Genomic DNA, 18,512 nt, shown 5'->3' on the forward strand with positions numbered 1-18,512 from the left:
AGCAGTCTGACAACATTTATCTTTATTCAACAAAACAACTGGACAATAAGTACAAAATATATTGACGTAAAAAAAACAACAAGACAAAAGTGCACATGGAATAAATTATACTGAATTACAAATTCACTGAAAACAAGTTTTAGAAATGTGTGTGAAACTATAGACACTCTATTAAAAGCTTTGGGGTTACAGATCCGACTTTCCTCATATTCTTTACTTTTTTTTCCTCCAGAATTCTAACTTTAATCTGAAAATATTTGACTTTTTCTTATAATCCTTACGTTTCATCATCATTCTGACTTTTTGTTTGAAAAATTTACAACAAATATTTTTTTTAACTTTTTTTAAATAGAATTTTTGACTTTTCCTTCATAATTTATAATTTATTTCAAGAAGTATCACATTTCTCCCAGAACTGTGCTTTTTTTTTCTTGACAAAAATCAGAATTCAGAAAAAAAGTCAGAATCCATTTTTATTTTTATTTTATTTTTTTAAACCTTTTTAGGATGGCCCTATTCCTCCTCTGTAATAAGTGGTTTTGGTGATAGTAAATAAATAAACATAAATATTAAGTGTACTACTCCTTTACTTCAATACTGCCTTTCAGGGCGTCTACAGCTGCTGGTGAATTCCTTTGGAGTTGATTGTCTTGAAGAACATAGTGCAGGAGACAACAAGGTTCTGGAGTTCTACTCGTTTGTAGTCGGTGAGATATGAAGATTCTCTTATTTGTGTAAAGACACGGACATGTTGTCCTACTCCTGTGCATGAAAAATTTTATTTAAAGAAAGTTGTGTTTTTCATAAAAGTGTTCTAAATGATAAAATCACTATAAAATAGGATTGAAGTGGAAGTTTATTATGTTATAAGGCTAATATAACCTGAACCATGACCTACATCCTCATGAAGGTAGTTTGTCATTTTTGCTGATCTTGATTAATTTGTTTCCTGTTTTCAAAGTTCTAAAATGTCCAGTAATTTGATTTGAACTGCTCCAGGGTGACTATGAAGCCTGTGTCCTGCTTTGAGTTTGGATCTTGCCGCCAAATTGCTTTCTGGTAATATTTTGCCATAAAAAGAAAACTGTGCAGAGAATTGTTTCAAAATTGGAAAAGTGCAACCAACAAAAGTCGTGAAGCTCCACATTTCTTTTGAGAGTGTACTGGATTATACTGGGCGCCGCAGGGAAGCGTAGTGGTTAGAAGGGTTTCTCTGTGGAGTTTGAACCTGGATGAAACAGTAGAAGAGGAATGGCTGGACTATACTGGCTAATAAATCGTGTTTAACAGCCTTTTCCTTAAAATGTGATCAGCTTTACAATGTCTTTAGTGTTTTAGAGGAAGACAAATCATAGAGTGAGTTCCTCTATGTCGTCATCGAACGAAGTGATGGCGCAGACCGCCGGCCTGCTGTCTGCAACATGCAGGCTGCTGACGGAGGTCGCTGGAGGAGTGTTGGACCCTGAACTGAAGCTGAGCAGCCCTTCCCGTCTTGAACGCACTCCGTTGGTGGCTGCGGGACTATTTAAGACCTCCATTTTACCAACGGCGCTCAGGCCGCCACCAGCAGGCGCGCTCTGTCCGCCGAACAGCTGCTGCATGAGGCTGAACTTCCTGCCGTTCCCTCCTGCTTTCTCCGCCTCCGCCTCCCGGAGGCTGAACGTGGCGTCCGAAGTGACGTCGCCTTCTTCTTTGGGGGGAGGCGGCGGGAAGCCGGGGGAGACCCGGGAACCGAACGAAGGCGCGTAGCCACCAAATGCCAAGTCCTCACTGGAGATCTGGGATCGGGGCGCTCTCCTCACTATCCCCGTGGTGACGGCGTCGCCCTCCACGCCTGACCTCCTCCCTTCTTCACTCCCAGCATTCCCGGCAACCGACCCCTCCAACTCCGTGAGGCTGAAAATGAAAGAGTCGCGTTTCCTCTGCCCGGGGGGGCGTGGGGAAGAATCGTTGCCGGACTCGGACCGACCTGACCCAGCGAACATCAGGTCCTCGGCGCCGTGGCTCTGGAGGTCGATTTCTCGCATCTTAGCGAGCAGCTTGTCTTTTCGGCGCCGTGCCTCCTCTGCTGCTTGCTGACCGGACAGATTTTCTTGGTTCAACTTCTCCACCTCGTCTTGAACGTGACCCTGCCTCCTGTAGCCACCTTTCTCGGCAATGTTTAGAAGGAAGTTCGTCTTCTTTCTGTCTTCTTCAACGTTTTCTTTCTTAGAGGCTGTGGACACAAGTACAGTGGAAACCATGACTGACACCTTCACCTCTTTTAGTTTTTTACTGCATACAAGATCCTCCCCGAGTTGGTTTTTACCTTCCCTGAGTCTCTTTGCCTTCTCTTCAAGCACATTTAGCTGCTGTTTCTGCTCTTCTTTCTCCTTATCGCTTTCTCTTCCTTTGCTGCTCCGTTCTTCCCAGTCAGGATGTCTGTCCGCTCTGTCCGGCTCCTGTTGGCAGAAAGGGTTTGAGAAAAAGCTGAAGATAGAACGTGAGGCCGAACGCGACGAAAAACCCGGAGGTGCTTCACCTTGAGTGACAGATATTCATCGGGCGCCTGTTCACGGGACCCGGGGACGTCACTGACGGCGGGAGGCGGCGTGGGAAAGTCCAGACTCGACACCCTGCCTTCAGTCTGAACTGCCTTGCTGCTACTTCTGCTGGGAGCTGCAAGTCAGAAAAATAATTCACATTTGTATTTTGTTTTTGTTTTTTTCTTCCAAAATAAGTCAACAGGTGATTTTTATTATTCAGGCAAAACTGGATCGACAAAATAAAAGTTTCCAAACACAACTTTAGAATTCGTAACTCTCCCACACACCCCATGATAACAACACACACACACATATTTCAACCTTCAGGTTTTCAATAAACACACACACACTCAGATCAGGGGTGTCAAACATAAAGACTGTAGGCTTTATGTTTGCAGCATAAATTACCCCTAAAAGTGGATTTATGTTGATATTGTTGTGTTTGGGTTCAATTTAAAGATTATTGTGGCCCTATTTGACCAGTCCGACCCACTCAAAGGTAAAATTGGCTCCTCAACTAAAATGTGTTTGACACCCCTGACTTAGTTTTCACCTTTCCGCACTGAGGCGACGTCAACCTCCTTCCTCAGCGAAGGCTTCACCATGCGGTTCGCGTAAATATTTTTGACATCGAGCTCCCTTTCCTTATCCTAATTACAGAAAACAAAAAAAACCAAAAAAAAAGCAGAGAGTCAGTATTTGACACTTGGGCACAATGGCTTCTCGCAGGGAATGTTTGGATTCTATTCCAGGGCTTGCGCACCCTGAGTTTGTTGCTCAGTTGATCCAGCTCGCCCCGCAGAGTTTGGATCTCCTCTTGAGCGCCGACGGTTTTCCTCTTCTCTGCCACCAGCTGCCTCTGGAAGCTGCTGGTGCTCAGCTCGATGCTCCGCTCCAGCTCCTTCAACACACAGATACCGTCACTGAGTCTCAGAGCATTATCCACCCACTCACAGTCAACTGATTACGTTCCGTAAGCACCTTGATCTTCCCTTCGGCCTCCTGAGCCCGCGTCTTCTCCTCCTCGAGCCTGCGACTCAGCTCGTCCCGTTCTCCCAACTCTCGCTGGCTGATGAGCTTTTTCAGCCTCGCGATGGTCGCTTGACTCCTCTGCAGCTGCTCCTCACTCTCCTTCATCCGTCTCTCGGCCGCACGCTCACGCCCTTGCGTGCGCCGAAGTCTTTCACGCAGCACCTGCATGTCGTTGGAGTGGCGGGACAGCAGCTGGGAGATCTCGCTTTCTGTGTCGTCGAAGCGCTGCAGGGCTTTCTCCTGACGCACCTGAAGCTGAAACGGAGAACAGACCAGAACTGACGAGGCCATAGGGACTAAGATTGCGGGAATTCAACGGGCAAATGATCAGGAGGGCTAACGTCATCCTTTCCGACTTTTCTAGTTCCAGTTTTTTTCCTCGTATGAAGGGAAACGGGTACAAGCACTTCTTTGTAACTAAAGACATTTCAGGACAAGGTAGGAGGCACCGTACGTGATTTGATATTATCTGGCTTCTCACAGGTGGACAGGAATTTATAATATGCACTGACAGCCCTTCATTGATCTTACATTTTATAGCTGATAATGATGTTGGAGTCGACCTGAAACAGTTTATTTTACGATTCTATTTAGTCTCTGTATTATCCCTCCCTCTTGGATTTTTCTTAATGTTGTATGTCTTATAACTTTTTGTACGTGTTTATTTATGAGCTGCAACAGTCATTTCCCTCCAGGGACACAAATAACAACTGAACTGAGGGCAAAAGACACAACCTGCCTTGGCTCATATTCAGTTGGGAATGGCTTAAACACCTCAAGACCCTATAGTGGATGGGTGGATTAATGACGTGCAACAAAACGTGTTCAAGCTTTGGTATGTATATATATATTTTTTTCCCATCAAACTATGAGCCCCTGAAACGCCACCATTGAGCCTACCTGTCTGAGAATGCGATTTTCCTTCTGCAGTTCGTCGTTACGTTGCTGCAGTTCAGCTAGAGCGTTACGCAATTCACTGATCTTGAGGAGGCGGGCCGAGAGCATCCGCTTGGTGACCAGGTCCAGGTCTTTGGGTGGACTGGACTCTTTGCTTTGTGAACGCACTCCCCTGCGATGCTGCTGGGTCAGAGGCTGGCCACTGGGTCGCTGTGGGCGGGTCATCCCGTGGCGTCCTACACCCCCTGGAAAGGAGACGAGCACACAACAGATAGCAACAATTAAATGCGAGGGACCTCTCTGTGTGAAACAGGAACGTATACATTCAGTTCAAGCCAACTCAAAAGGTACACATGAACAGAAATATTGGCTAAATACAAATCAAAATTCAGTTTGATTTATAATGAGTAATAGTTCTGTTTCAATCTAGGGCCTAAATTGGAAATATTTCTTGTTGTTTATTTTTGCCTTCTTCAGTAATCAGGATGGTCATTTCAACCTTACAGCGCCATCACCTGGACAGTCAAATAAATTCAACTGGTGAGGATCAGGATTCTTCTTGCTTCAATTACAGTACCTGTTTTCTGAGGAAGACTGTTTGGAATCTTCTTTGCTTGCAGCCCTCTCCGTGGAACAGGGGACGGGCTCCGCGACTGCGAGTATGGCGAACATGAACGATCCGACAGAGACTCGTTCTCATAATCCTCGGAGTAAAACGACCCGGTGCTCTGTCTTCTGGACTCTCCATCTGACACTTGATCCCGATCTGGATCGGAATGCTGGATTCTTGTTTTAGATCTACTCTGCACACAGGACTCTTTTTCCTCGTCGCTCTCAGCCTCGTCCCTCTGGTGCTTCTTGTGCTTGTGCGCGGAGGACGCTCGAGACTCTTTCTTTGTGCTCTGCAGCGACTGGCGACTGGCATCCCTGTTGTCCTTGTACAGATCAGGCACGTTTTCAGATTCCATGCTGTCCAGTTACGAAGCTGAGCTGAACCACAAAGGAGAAAAACAAATAAATTCTATTAGGATGTCCTCTTTCTATGTCTTCACTGTCCTAAATGAAAAGCTTCGTCTTGAACTCAGTTCACAATTTATATTGCACAACATGGCAAAAACTTGTAAGACAGTGACAAGAATATAAGCAAACTATTTAGTTTTTGATTTTCCAAGTTGTATGCCACGGTCATGATACAGCAACAACACACCTGAGATGGAATTTTCTTTGAGAATAAAGTAAGTACTGCATCACTTCTCCACTCATTGGCTTCCCAAAGAATATACTACACTGCCCCCATCTGCCCATATTAGGGAAGCCCACTTCCAGCACTTAAAAAAAAACTAAAGAAAACTTACATTTGAGAAAATCCCTGGTAAGTCATGGCTATGAGATAGTAAAGCCATAACTAAAGGTTTGTGAATGCTGAAGGTTGAATAAAGCTGGTTACATGGAAAAGGAGAGCTCATGTCAATGTGTTTCTGCATGGCAGTGCGTCCTGTCTTTCTTGATCGTAGCCATCAACAGTCTTAATTTGTCTGAGGCAGCTTAGATAATATACCGTGACACCGTCACATATCATTTTTACTCGTTTATAAATACAAGTAGCATGGACTGAGGGATATACCATACTTTTGGAGGATTAAAAAAAAGACTTAATATTGGATCTTTGATGACTTCAAATGCATTTTTTTTGGACTTATGTTAATCTTCAAACTTATTTTGTGAAATAACCTCACATTAAATTTTCTAAATCAGGGTTGCCAAACACATTTTAGTTCAGAGGTCATTTCGTTTGTTGTGTTGCACAGTATACATGACGAGAATGGCGATATTTTGGCAAAAACAAAGCATTTCTATGAAAATCGACTCCAGACACAACATAAAGCCAATTTGAATGAAACCTTCTTGTGCAAAATACACTGAAATGTTCAAAAAGAATGTTTTTACAAACTCACCCTGACAGCATGGCCTTGAGGCTAGTTTGTATTTTCACAAGGAGGTGGCATCACCAATATCTCACCTTTGGGTCTCAGTGTTTTGTCCACTACTCTGAAGAAATGTTTGAAGAAAATCAATGTTTTCTCTGACATTTCTAACGTTTGTTTGGTGGATTTGCTCCCAAGTTCTTTATGTTTGACATCCCTGATCCAAATGATGAAAAAAAAAGAAACTTGTAACTGAGTAACACACATGTCGAACACCTCTCGCTTCACCATAACAACACAGTGTGTGCTGTCAGTTTCAAGCTCTGTAGTAATAACATGTGTTGTAGTAATACAATGTTTAGTAGGAACAAGATGTGAAGTAGTAATAAAAGTGTTGTAGTACAGCCGCAGTGTGCCAGTGCAGAGTGACTGAACTGATTGGATTAAAGTAGGCCGTGTGCTGTTGACAGGTGCATTGTTGTTGTTGTTGTCACACAAACAAGTTGTGCCTGATTAAAAGCCACACGCGACGTTTGTCCCTCTCGTCCCGCTTGTATCGTGTACTCGATTACACACAGACTTGAGGTAGAAAATATCGGTTTGACGGCCGGAGGCACTGGGTGGGTGACATCTCGCTTCTTACCTCCTGATGCTAACATAGCAACAACTGAACGCTGCCATCAACAGGTGGAGTGTGTCTGCTGACACCACACTGTCCCTCCAGGCATCCAGACTAAAACAATATACTTTAACCTGGACGCCATAGCAAGAATTTCCGGATTCTGGTTTACACTCGGTCGGCTAACGTGTATAGCTTCAAATGCTAGCGAGCTAGCACCAACTTTAGCCAACTTACCGTTAGATACGCGAGGGCTTCGTCGTCCGTCCGTTCCAGGAATAAACCATCATGGCTGACGTTTTTAGAACGCAGCGTCTGGTCACAACCCACACGCCATCGTGGCAACAAGAAGAGCAAAATCCGTGGTGGTCAGGGGCGTTTTGATAGCACTTCTCTCCCTCCACGCCTCGAGCTTCGCTTCACCTTAGCAGCCGACGACGCGGAACCATGGCAACCACGGCCCCCCTTGCAATAGCGCTCTACTACCAGAGGGGCGCTGTTGTCATCACAATGCGTGCCGACCCTGGTCTTTCACGCCATAGACATATATATATAATCTTTATAATGTCTATGGTTTACACATTCAACACAAACGGACTAGAATCGAATCTGTGGAAATTAAATTTTTGTTTTCAGTCTTTTTTATGTTACGTTTTTGTCCATGTGTATTTATTGGTTCATGTATTTATCTCTGGGGAAAGGTTTGACAAAATCCATGCAGTAGTGTTGATGTAATTTTGCTAACAGACACACAGACAAAGAAATGACACAAGTGCAGAAATGAGTCGGATCAGAGTCAAATCGTATCTTTTCTAGTGTATTTTATCATCCAGGATCAGTTTTAATACATCATTAATTAACTGGTTTCATCATACAGGTGTGTGTGTGTGTGTGTGTGTGTGTGTGTGTGTGTGTGTGTGTGTGTGTGTGTGTGTGTGTGTGTGTGTGTGTGTGTGTGTGTGTGTGTGTGTGTGTGTGTGTGTGTGTGTGTGTGTGTGTATCAGTGGAAGGAGGTCAAATCATTACCAGAATAGATAGATAGGTTCAAAGAATTCAGCTTGTATCAGCAGACAACAGCATGGTGCGATTAGATTTTGGGATCCATCAGATCAAAGGTGAAAGGGTCACGAACCCCGACCCTATCATCAACAGCAGCAAACACTTCACATATTAATTTATTGGCAGCAATATATTATCAGACACAGCAGCTCCTGGTGAAGTAAGATATTTTCCCCTGTTGTGGACACACTGGAGATTTGCAATGAGCCTTCAGTTCCCCGATAGAGGAGGAAGTGTTCAAAAGGGCTGCAGCAAGGAAACTGCCTGTTGCATCAGCCCACATGGAAATTGTAAAATGTGTGTACATCTGTGTCAAACAGAGATAACATGAAGCAATTCAAACAACCATGACAAATGATGGAAGGAGTGGTGTGGCAGATCAAATGACTTTGTAATCCACTGATTTCCATGATGACAAATGTGGCGTTAGCGAAGGCATATGCTCGACTGAGTGCCTGTTCTAGTTTTAATTAAGACAAAAGAAAAATTAGACACCATTATCAAATTGTCATATGTTGAGTTGGAAAAGCTAGAAATCTAATTTGTTTTATTAAAACCTCAAATGAGGCATGCCCATCCCGCCTTCATTCCTGCAACAATCAGATTCTATAACTCGTGGTTGTACATAGTGTTTCTTGGGTTTTTCTGCTTAAACCTGGAGTTATCTATTAACATAAAAAAATTGCTTATTTGATATGACATATTTAACTTTTCTCTGCTGTATTGACATTTTAACTGCTGTTTATTCTGTGTTCTTTTCTGTGTGGCGCTATTACAAGGATTTACCAATGAGATTAATAAAGTATTTGTATTCTATTCTATTCTATTCAAAAACGAAAGAAGCCTCTCAAATATAGTACAACAAGACATTTTTGTGTTAAAATTCATCCAGTTTAGATAATAAACCAAGACGACAAACACAAGTCAATTAAATCCAAATGCCAGAAACAATCAATTCAAAAACGTATACGTGTCCAGAGACTCCTATTTGATTTACTCGTAATTCATCAATAATGCATTTATTTTTATTTTATGGTGATGGAAAACAAATCTAAATTCTGATAATGGGTAGCCTGTGTTTTATTTTGACAGTGGTGAACGGAAGTTGAGTGAAGAGCGTGTGTGTGTGTGTGTGTGTGTGTGTGTGTGTGTGTGTGTGTGTGTGTGTGTGTGTGTGTGTGTGTGTGTGTGTGTGTGTGTGTGTGTGTGTGTGTGTGTGTGTGTGTGTGTGTGTGTGTGTGTGTGTGTGTGTGTGTGTGTGTGTGTGTGTGTGTGGAGCGCACTGTTATTATGACCATGGCTCAGTTTGAACGCTCGTGCTCTCCCCGCTGAAGCGCGCTTCAGTTGTTCTGTGTTTTCTTCCAAATAAACGGAGACTCGCTGCCATCGTCCAGTTTTGTATGTCGACCGTCAGATTAATTCGGGATTAAAAATGGTCATCAGGGTTTACGTCGCCTCTTCAAGTGGATCCGTCGCGGTGAGTGTTCGCAGATATGTCCACAAAAACTTACTGTCACGCGTGTTTTATTTTTTATTTTTATTTTAGTGAAATATATGAGACGATTGAAGCGTTTGGAAATCTTTACGCACAGCTGAATGTAATCATGTAAGGAGCGCGTCCGTTTTCACTCGTTTCACGTTTGCAAGCAGTCAGCATCATTCACACAGGTTAAGAAGAAGCAGACCTCACGTCATTATGAGCATTATTCATGTACAGTTTGTTTAATCCGCGCTTTAGCCCATGAAATCATCTATAACAAATTTGGAAATGCAGAATCACATATTTAATTATTCTTTCTTGTTGCCACACCTGAGCGTTTACATAACGTTTTGAAATCCCCCTTCAACTTTTACAAATCAAAATATAATTATCTTGGGTTGTTTACAAGTACATGAGGTTCAAGGGTTGTCGCAATAAGATTAGATAAATTCACTCTTTATTAATCTCACTTGGGGGAAATGGGTATAAATAACAAGATATGCTGTTTTAAAATGCCTCTAATCTGTCTAAAAGTACGACAGGTCTCTCCTGAAAATGAGACAATGGTCTCAGTGAGATAACCAGGGCAAGTAAAGGTTGATGAATACATTAAAAAAAGATACTGCAATCGATTATTTGCCTGATTAGGAGGAAAAATCTAGTTTCACAGAAGATAGTATTGTGTGTGATGGATACATTCGATGACAGGCTTTGTCTTTTTAACTCTAATCAAGATTATCTTTTTATTTTCAATATAAAATATTAATATCAGTGCATGTCATTCTTTCCCTTGATGAGTCGTCCCTTTCAAAGGTTTAATCCTAAGAAAGGATAAGCAGCAGATGGGCTTAATCCAAACGGATAATGCAGATTCTTTTTTTTCTGTTGTTGGTAAATTTAATAAAAATGGGTGAAATTGGTCATGGAGGAGATGATTACCTGAAAACTAGTAAACAAAAACCAACCAATGATCTTTAGCTTTCAGATTTTTTAGGTTGAGATTCAGACTGTTAGTCCAAAGAGGCATTGTTTACAGCATCAGCCATCTTGTTCCTCAATAATTTGGTAAATAGTGTCTCCATTTGTCAGTATGATTTAAAAAAGAAGTTGTTGCTCAAGTCTCCCAAGTGAACTAAAAGCCCGCGTCAACAAGAAAGTAGAGCTGATACTGTGAACTGAAACTCATCAAACAACACCCCTGCATGGATGTTTAAGGAATTAGGTAATGGAACAAACCAGCAATATATTTACTTAATCTCGAGGAGAGAGTGGCACAATTTCTGAGGGTTTATGCGGGAGTTATTTTTAACCTTATGACACATACATGCAAAACATCCAGACTCCCCCTTTCATTAGTCCAGTCATGCACGCTTGAGTAGGTCCACCATTTGGGCCGGTTATGTGTGGCGCTCATGTGAGTGCAATTCTCCCTCCTATGCTTCTGAATTGAGTTGCAAGTAGTTAAGTAAAGAAGAGAGGTGAGTCTGGACCCACGACTGAATTTACAGTCCGGTCGATTTAGGTGGGTGAAGGAATGAGGAGGGGACGAATAGCAGAAGATGTGGGAATAACTCAAAAATTCTAAATCTAAATACAAATGCAGGAACAAAAATCGTCAGACTCAAAGGATTTATTGTGACCAGAAAACTCCAGCATGTCCTTAAACATGTGCAGTCCATAGTTTAGTACCATCGAATTAGTGGGGCGGAAATGATAAGCACTGAATGAGTGTGGGATGCAAATGAGGTTACCCCCCCCCCCCCCCCCCAGCCTTCAGTAAATACATGTGTTGTGTTGGTTCTCATCAAAATTCAGATAATCTGACCTGCCACATGGTGAAAAGAGAGTTTTTCAGGAGGCACCCGTGATCCAAGTCTCTTTCTGTAGTAATTGATGGGATAAAATGAACGTAATCTGTCTTTTTAACAACAAAAAACATTAGAATTTACAGGGTTTGTGTTGTTTTAAAAACTACTCTTTCCTTTGTTCCGTTGTCTATCTCCCTGTCTGTGACCAAAGGATTAGTTTTGTCTTAACCTTGAACTAATCCCTGCATTTCGGAAAGCGTTTGTCAAACATTGTACGTGTATTTCATATGGAGTAATTTGAGTATTTGTTTTGCCTTTTAAATCCTACTGAAACGCACACATGGACACACAAAATCTGAACTCATCCATGCAGGCTCACACTCACTGGGGGCGCCTCGTTTATTATTTAAACCTATGCTGCTTGCCTTTGACATCAGAGTACAAACATGTCATTTATGCTATGAGGTTCCCCGACAACGACACGCAGCCAAACCAAATAACACAAACTGTAGATGGAGTTCAGCTCTGAAACCAGACCTCATCAAATACTGCCGGTAACTGTCATTCACCTTTTCGCAGGCTTTGATAGTACAGACGAAGTTGTTTTATGACCACATACAAAGGGGCTTTTAGAGGGAGACAACATCATTCTTATTGTCTGGTTTCAGTCCATCAATGACTGTCCAGAACAATTCCTCACTGTCTTTGAGGTGGAACAATCCCATCATTGTTACCCCAAATATAGTGCACATATATGTCCAATCCAAGTGTACATTTGAGATCCAGGCAAGAATAAATTAGATGGCACGATGTTCCTTTAAAAACCGTAGACCAACACGGCAGACTGTCTTCTAAAATTACCCTCTGGTTGTCTTTCCCACACAATCACAAACAGTGTAATGCAGCACAGTAACGCGCAGTGTCCAGGGTGCAGAGGTCAGTCCTACGGGGAGCTGTTGCATCCTTCCCAGAGCCCTCAGAAGCACTTTACCCTCTGTACACGGCCCTGCGGTTTTTCTGGGCACGAATCCTTGCTACATTCTAGGAAATCACACAGAAGGTATAGCGCAATGCTTGAAACTCAAATTATGGGCGGAGATTTTGCAGTCTCATCACTTCAGGACTCTGGAAGTCCTGCAACTTCAGTTTCAGTGACCTTCCCAAGGACACCAGGGTGAGTTTGAGATGTTAACCACCATCCTTGTGATGGGAAGACAACCCCCCTTAGAGCTGTCCACATAGTCCTAACAATAGTAACTGATAATTGATAAACAATACCCTCCAATCAAAGCAGGGAGGCATCTAACACTTATTGTGATGTATGATAAATGTTGAGCATAACTGGAGCATGTAAGTCTAATCTAAACCTAAGCTCCTTCTCCGATTCATAATCCATCTCAATGCTTTAAATGATCAACGCAGTGTAGTCGGTGCAAATGGCGCTCTACATGTCAGTGAAGGTTAGAAATAAGCCTCCTTCAAGGTGCGCTGGGCGTCGCTTTACTGTTTGTCATTGACTGGACTGACAGTTACCCGTTTGGCCCAGAGCGATGCTCAGAAACAGAGGAGGGAAACCACCTGTTTGCATAAAAGCAACTTCTCTTTTCCTGACTTTGTGTTTTTTCTCCCATTCTCCTCGATCCCGTCGTTCGGCTTGTCCAGGTAAAGAAGCATCAGCAGGCAGTGGTGGGTTTCCTGGAGGCAAATCGCATCAGCTTCCAGGAAGTAGACATCACCATGCTGGAGGAGCAGCGGCTCTGGATGTACCGCAACATCCCCAAAGACAGGCTGCCGGAGAAAGGCAACCCACTTCCTCCACAGATCTTCAACGAGGATCGCTATTGTGGTGTATGATGAATACTAGTTTATGATACTTAATATTCGGTAGCATTGAGCACACACACACACACACACACACACACACACACACACACACACACACACACACACACACACACACACACACACACACACACACACATCCATTTGAAGGAAGGTATTGCTCTTTGCATCCTGTTTGAGTGCAATTTAGAATCATACATTTGTATGACTTGGGCTGCAATACTTTTTCACTTTTACTTACAAAGACATTAAGTCAGTACTTCTACCCAATTTTACAGAAATATATGTACCTTTACTTAATTGAATAATGTGTATTTTTGACTTCTTTGATTAGCTACAAGATTTATTTTTTAATACATGCCACAAGATGTTGTAGAAAATGAGCTTTCAGATTATTTGTCATGCGCACGTCGATTGCTAAAGCAGGTTACATCAATGTAAGACAGTCTGTGGTAAAGCTACCTACATTATCGCATCGGTTCGATCAGTGCTGGCCAGTTTATGTCCTCCGCTGAGACTGCATGCGACTCTGTAATCCTGCCCTAATCCAGTTTCATGGTCGGGGCAGATTATCTGCTCTGCCTGCCACTCTCACTGGCCAAGGTAATCCAACATTACTCTGCAATGTCACACTCGGTGAATGATATTAAAAGCAGCACCGGAAGGTCTGTTGTTTTGAGGGGTGTTTACTTCAGTCTTTTTGAGATTGTGCAACACCTAAAAATATTTGTCCTCCCTTCCTGCAGGACTATGAAGACTTCTTCCAGTCGAAGGAGAGCAACACTGTGTTTGCATTCCTGGGGCTCAATTCTCAACCCTCTGTGAAAGTAGGCACACACACACACACACACACACACACACACACACACACACACACACACACACACACACACACACACACACACACACACACACACACACACACACACACACACACACACACACACACACACAAAGAGTTTACAATCAGTTTGATCTTCCTCCAAACTGCACACTGTCTCGACATTGCCTAATCAGCAGATCTCGTTGCTGCAAGCTGCTTCGGATGTCTTTGATTCATGACTTATTGGTATTTTGAGAACCTCCGCTTTTCTCGGGAAACTGGAAAATGAGAAGTTAAGATTAAAAACAGCCCATACATCTTGATCCAGAGGCCTTGAATCCCCCTTCGATTTATCTTATAGATGTCAAAGATTAGTCTGCCGTCTCACTCGAAATATCCTCTTAGAACCTCTATAATCATAGTTCCTACATCAAGAGTTTATTTCACTGCTCAGATGATCAGAAATCAGCGAATCCACAGAAACACATCAGTGGGGATCTTAAAGAAAATGATAGTTATCGTTGAGTGTTCTTGTTGTCACTTCTCCATGGGGCCTAATTTCAAACATCATTAAAGAGTATTCATTTGATTTTCCTCCAGTCACATCCTTTCTGCTCCTTCTCTAGAGGTTTGGTGGATAACCAAGTTAAAAGTGATTTAATTACAGCAGCAGGATATAGCAGACGCAGTCTGTCTGAAAGGGCTCTTCATGTTTGTTTTCAGCGGTCTGGCAGTGTGGTAAATACTGTTTTCGGGAAGACGAGGCTTTGTAGATGAGAGTAGTTTGATTTCTTGACGTGCAGATGCAGCACATTAATAATAGGCTGACTTTTGCTCTTTTTGTTTTCAGGATTCAGAGTCATAAATCTGTTTTATCCAGGAACTCTTTGAGCGTGAGGTGAAAGTTGGCGCCACATCCTGCGCCGTGATCCTCCTTCTGCAACGCCAGCATTTTGCCAAACAGTCATCAACGTGGATATTTCCTCATCCGGCTTTAAAAACCGCTTAAACAACATTTCACCATTACCTTGTCTTCAGAGAATCAGTCACAGGAGAAGAGGATTAACTGTCTTTTTATGTTTATGCTCGGCAAACTGTAGCAACTAACACAGTAGCATCGTTTCTGCGTGTCGGACCTTTTAATGCGAGCAAACCAGAGCTCTGTGGACGATCTCAACACAGCTGACGAGGGTCCAAACGTCGTAGCAGCACAATACAGGTCACCTGGATACACGCTTGAGTGCTCTGCTTGGGGTTGTATGTGTGTGTGTGCCTTATTGTGTGCGTGTGTCTCAATCAGCAGCTGTAAATGAAGGCTGTGTTCAGTGGGGGGAAGCAGTGAAGGAAGGAGTCCTTAATGAAACCTGAAACAGCAAAGTCGCTTCACCAGTATGCCTATTAGTGCTTTCTCTGTGTGTATGTATAGGAGTGACAATACACATCTAAATAAATAAATGTAGCTGGCTGAAAGGAGAACAGACCAAATTTTATGTGTAATAAATAATGTTTACGGTCCTAATATCATTCCACTGCTAAAGATGAATTTGATCTAAACTAGTGTTGTTATTTTTAACGAAATCTACAAAATCACCGACACTAATCAACACACTCTGGTGTTTCTTTATGTGACACTTATTTCCAATACCTTTCAGTCCGGATACAAATCACTGTGGCTCTCGGCGCACATAATCCACACACGAGTAAAGAGTGCATCTGTATGGTCTATTTTAAGCCTCGGATTAGCACCAATGTGGTGGTCAGCCGAGTGTTTACAACCACAGGAGGATGTACAGTACGTGGGATTGTTTGGAAGTAAACCGCAATGCCCAGGTATCTTTATCACATAGGGACATCGCACACGGTACAGCCGATGTGACTCGCTGGGGTGTTTCGTATCGTTTTTGGATGGCGGTGCACGTCTCCATCTTCCATTGAATTTGTTGCACCATGATCACCGGCTTTATCATTTAATCCAGACTTTCTTTTGGCAAGACTCGGTTGCCATTGTGGTGCTATTCAAACACACTCCATAACATACAGAAGATGAGGAATTATGTATTTATATTCAAGTGGCAAATCTTTGGCCTCTCGTCTAGTACAGATGCAGAAATCTGCCGTCTTTGTGGTTTTCTACTGTATGAAATGGACAAAGACATCCAATTCATTTCCCCGACTCGTCTATATTCTATGTTTACTCATTCTGAACAACACTAAGCTTTACCCTTTATGTTTCTCTCACGGTCCCATTAAATTATCATGGATGGTTGGTTGGTTTGATTCCTTTGTTTGCTCTGGAGTGAGAAACGACACCCTCACGAACCAGCCACACCTAAATGTTGTGCCATCATGTGAACAAATACAATTCAAATTGTACTTTACGGCTGTCATTGACAACATTCCTGTATCTGCTGGTCTTTATCCTCATTCTTTAATGATGTTATGACTTGCAAATGTTTGTAAAATGATACTGAAAAGTGTTTTTGACCACAAAATGAATAAATGTTCTTTATGTTGCACGTCTCCACCTGTCCACTTTGTTGTGGTTTATAGTCACCGTATTCTGTTTTGACAGGTTTTTTTTTAACACAACATATCAGCTATTTTTCATAGCTGTATGCTACCAGTTGAATTTGCCCCTATTACTTTTGTGTACAATATGATCCAAGCACTTGAAGACAATCAATACTTTTTACAGGCTTGACACAGCAAATCATTGCAACTTGCACCATAAATCTGGTTAATTTGTACAGACGGATGCCGTTTCTGCGGAAACTGGAAATTCAAACTGGGAAACCAACGTACCCAAGAGGTCAATCTTTAAAAATAAATAAAAAAAGAAATTACAACTTTTTCAATATTTAAGTCAGTCAGTATGAATAGTCAGAAAACAAGGCAAGTTTATTCAAATGGCTTTATTAAGACTTCAGGCATCACACAAACACATGCAAACGCACATAAAATAATGCAATAAAAATATATAGAACAGAAGCAAAGCAATTATTTTTATTCCTGAAGCACTTTAAAAACACCACAGTGCACCAAAGTGCTGTACAAATAGAATAAATAAGATGTAAAAGTGCACAGTTTACATGTTTACATACAATAGATCAGATGCAGACAATAGAAATAGAATAAACACAGTTAAAATTTTAAAAAGGATCAAAACATGGGTAACATTAAAGCCATTAAAGAGATGGTGTCACATTGTGTCGAGGGCCTCAGTTTGGTTTTTAAAATCAGACGGGGAAAGGGCGTGTCTGATGGAATATGTGAAAACATAGCTGATGATGAAAATAAAGTAAAAGCTTTATTAAGATAAAATATATGAAAAATCTATTGTTTAATTGGAAAGCCTGAGGAAATGACAATGTCTTAAGGCCTGATTTAAAAGAAGTAAGTGCGTCAGCAGGAAGTTCGTTCCACAGATGAGGAGCGTAGGAAAATAAAAGCTGCTTCACCTTGTTTCTTCTGACTCTGGGAACACTGAGTAAACTTCTTCCTGGGGACCAGGACTTCTGGTCTGGATCTTTTATATTCTGCCAGTAAATCTGAGATGTATTTAGGCCAGAGCTCGTTCAAAGCTTTATAGACCAGAAGTCAGAAGTGGATCCTTTGACACAGGAAAAATGTGTGTCAAATAGAAATAAGTTGTTCAGACTTTTTGATATTGAGATGCTTTTATTCTCTTTGCATTCAGTCCAATGTCACAACAAGAGGTTGCTCCAGTCAACAACATAATTTTCAGTTTGCGCACTGCAGCCGCACTGTCAACAGACTATGGGATGCCATGTTTCCAATGAAAAAGACTGTTGAAACATTCTGTTCATGTGTCCAGCTTGTGAGAAGATGCTCATGGTGCCTGCTTTTATATGAGTTGCAGCGTCATTTACCGTCAGAGATTGATGTGAAGCTCAGAGCCTGTAATGATTTACCCAGACATCAATATGTGCTTAGCCCGCTGCCCTCTCCAAACCTTTCCAGTCTCTTGGTTTTAGAAAATAACGACATGAATGGCAGGAGTGAGGTTGCTGGGTGTAAGGTTGTTGGCTGTCTAGATCATTTATGGTTTTGTTGTTTGGGTACTTATTGCTTTGCAGTCTTTTTAACCTTCTATTTCCAAACTGTGTCTGGTTTCAATCTGTCATATCAGGATACGACGTAAACGACACTGTAGCTGTTTAACCAAACAGTTCCTTCTAAGATGGAAGGGAGTCATAGAAAATAATCTCTTCGATATATTTTTTCTTTTATCGCCTTGTAACGTTTCCTATTTGTTTTGCGTAAATTTGTAATGCTTGAGTCACCGGACTGATACATGGAGTTTCCGTAGTGTAGTGGTTATCACGTTCGCCTAACACGCGAAAGGTCCCCGGTTCGAGACCGGGCGGAAACATACTTTGATTTTTGCAAATTTCTCCACATGTGAGATGAATAAAGGATATCTTATCTGATCTGATCTTATCTTATCTTAAACAATGGGATATTGTGTCTCAATATCGCAG

At 42.0% G+C, this 18,512-nt stretch overlaps 2 protein-coding genes across 2 annotated transcripts; one reads left to right on the forward strand and one right to left on the reverse strand.

Moving 5' to 3' along the window:
* Positions 1–4: 4 nt before the first annotated feature.
* lca5 (lebercilin LCA5) lies at positions 5–7,427 on the reverse strand. The gene is made up of 9 exons (XM_080491250.1): positions 7,236–7,427; positions 5,032–5,444; positions 4,458–4,699; positions 3,507–3,812; positions 3,289–3,426; positions 3,079–3,175; positions 2,522–2,658; positions 2,309–2,441; positions 5–2,215 (listed from the first exon to the last, which is right to left on the reverse strand). Exons 2-9 carry the CDS (start codon positions 5,420–5,422, stop codon positions 1,350–1,352), a joined length of 2,310 nt encoding a protein of 769 aa, XP_080347376.1. The 5' UTR covers positions 5,423–5,444; positions 7,236–7,427; the 3' UTR covers positions 5–1,349.
* A 1,741-nt stretch (positions 7,428–9,168) lies between these two features.
* On the forward strand, positions 9,169–16,532 carry sh3bgrl2 (SH3 domain binding glutamate-rich protein like 2). The gene is made up of 4 exons (XM_080491193.1): positions 9,169–9,534; positions 13,008–13,193; positions 13,934–14,014; positions 14,861–16,532. The coding sequence occupies exons 1-4, from the start codon at positions 9,490–9,492 to the stop codon at positions 14,873–14,875; spliced, it is 327 nt and encodes a 108-aa protein (XP_080347319.1). The 5' UTR covers positions 9,169–9,489; the 3' UTR covers positions 14,876–16,532.
* The last annotated feature ends 1,980 nt before the right edge of the window (positions 16,533–18,512 follow it).

This window comes from Lipophrys pholis (assembly GCF_963383615.2).
Source record: "Lipophrys pholis genome assembly, chromosome: 21".
NCBI lineage: Eukaryota > Metazoa > Chordata > Actinopteri > Blenniiformes > Blenniidae > Lipophrys > Lipophrys pholis.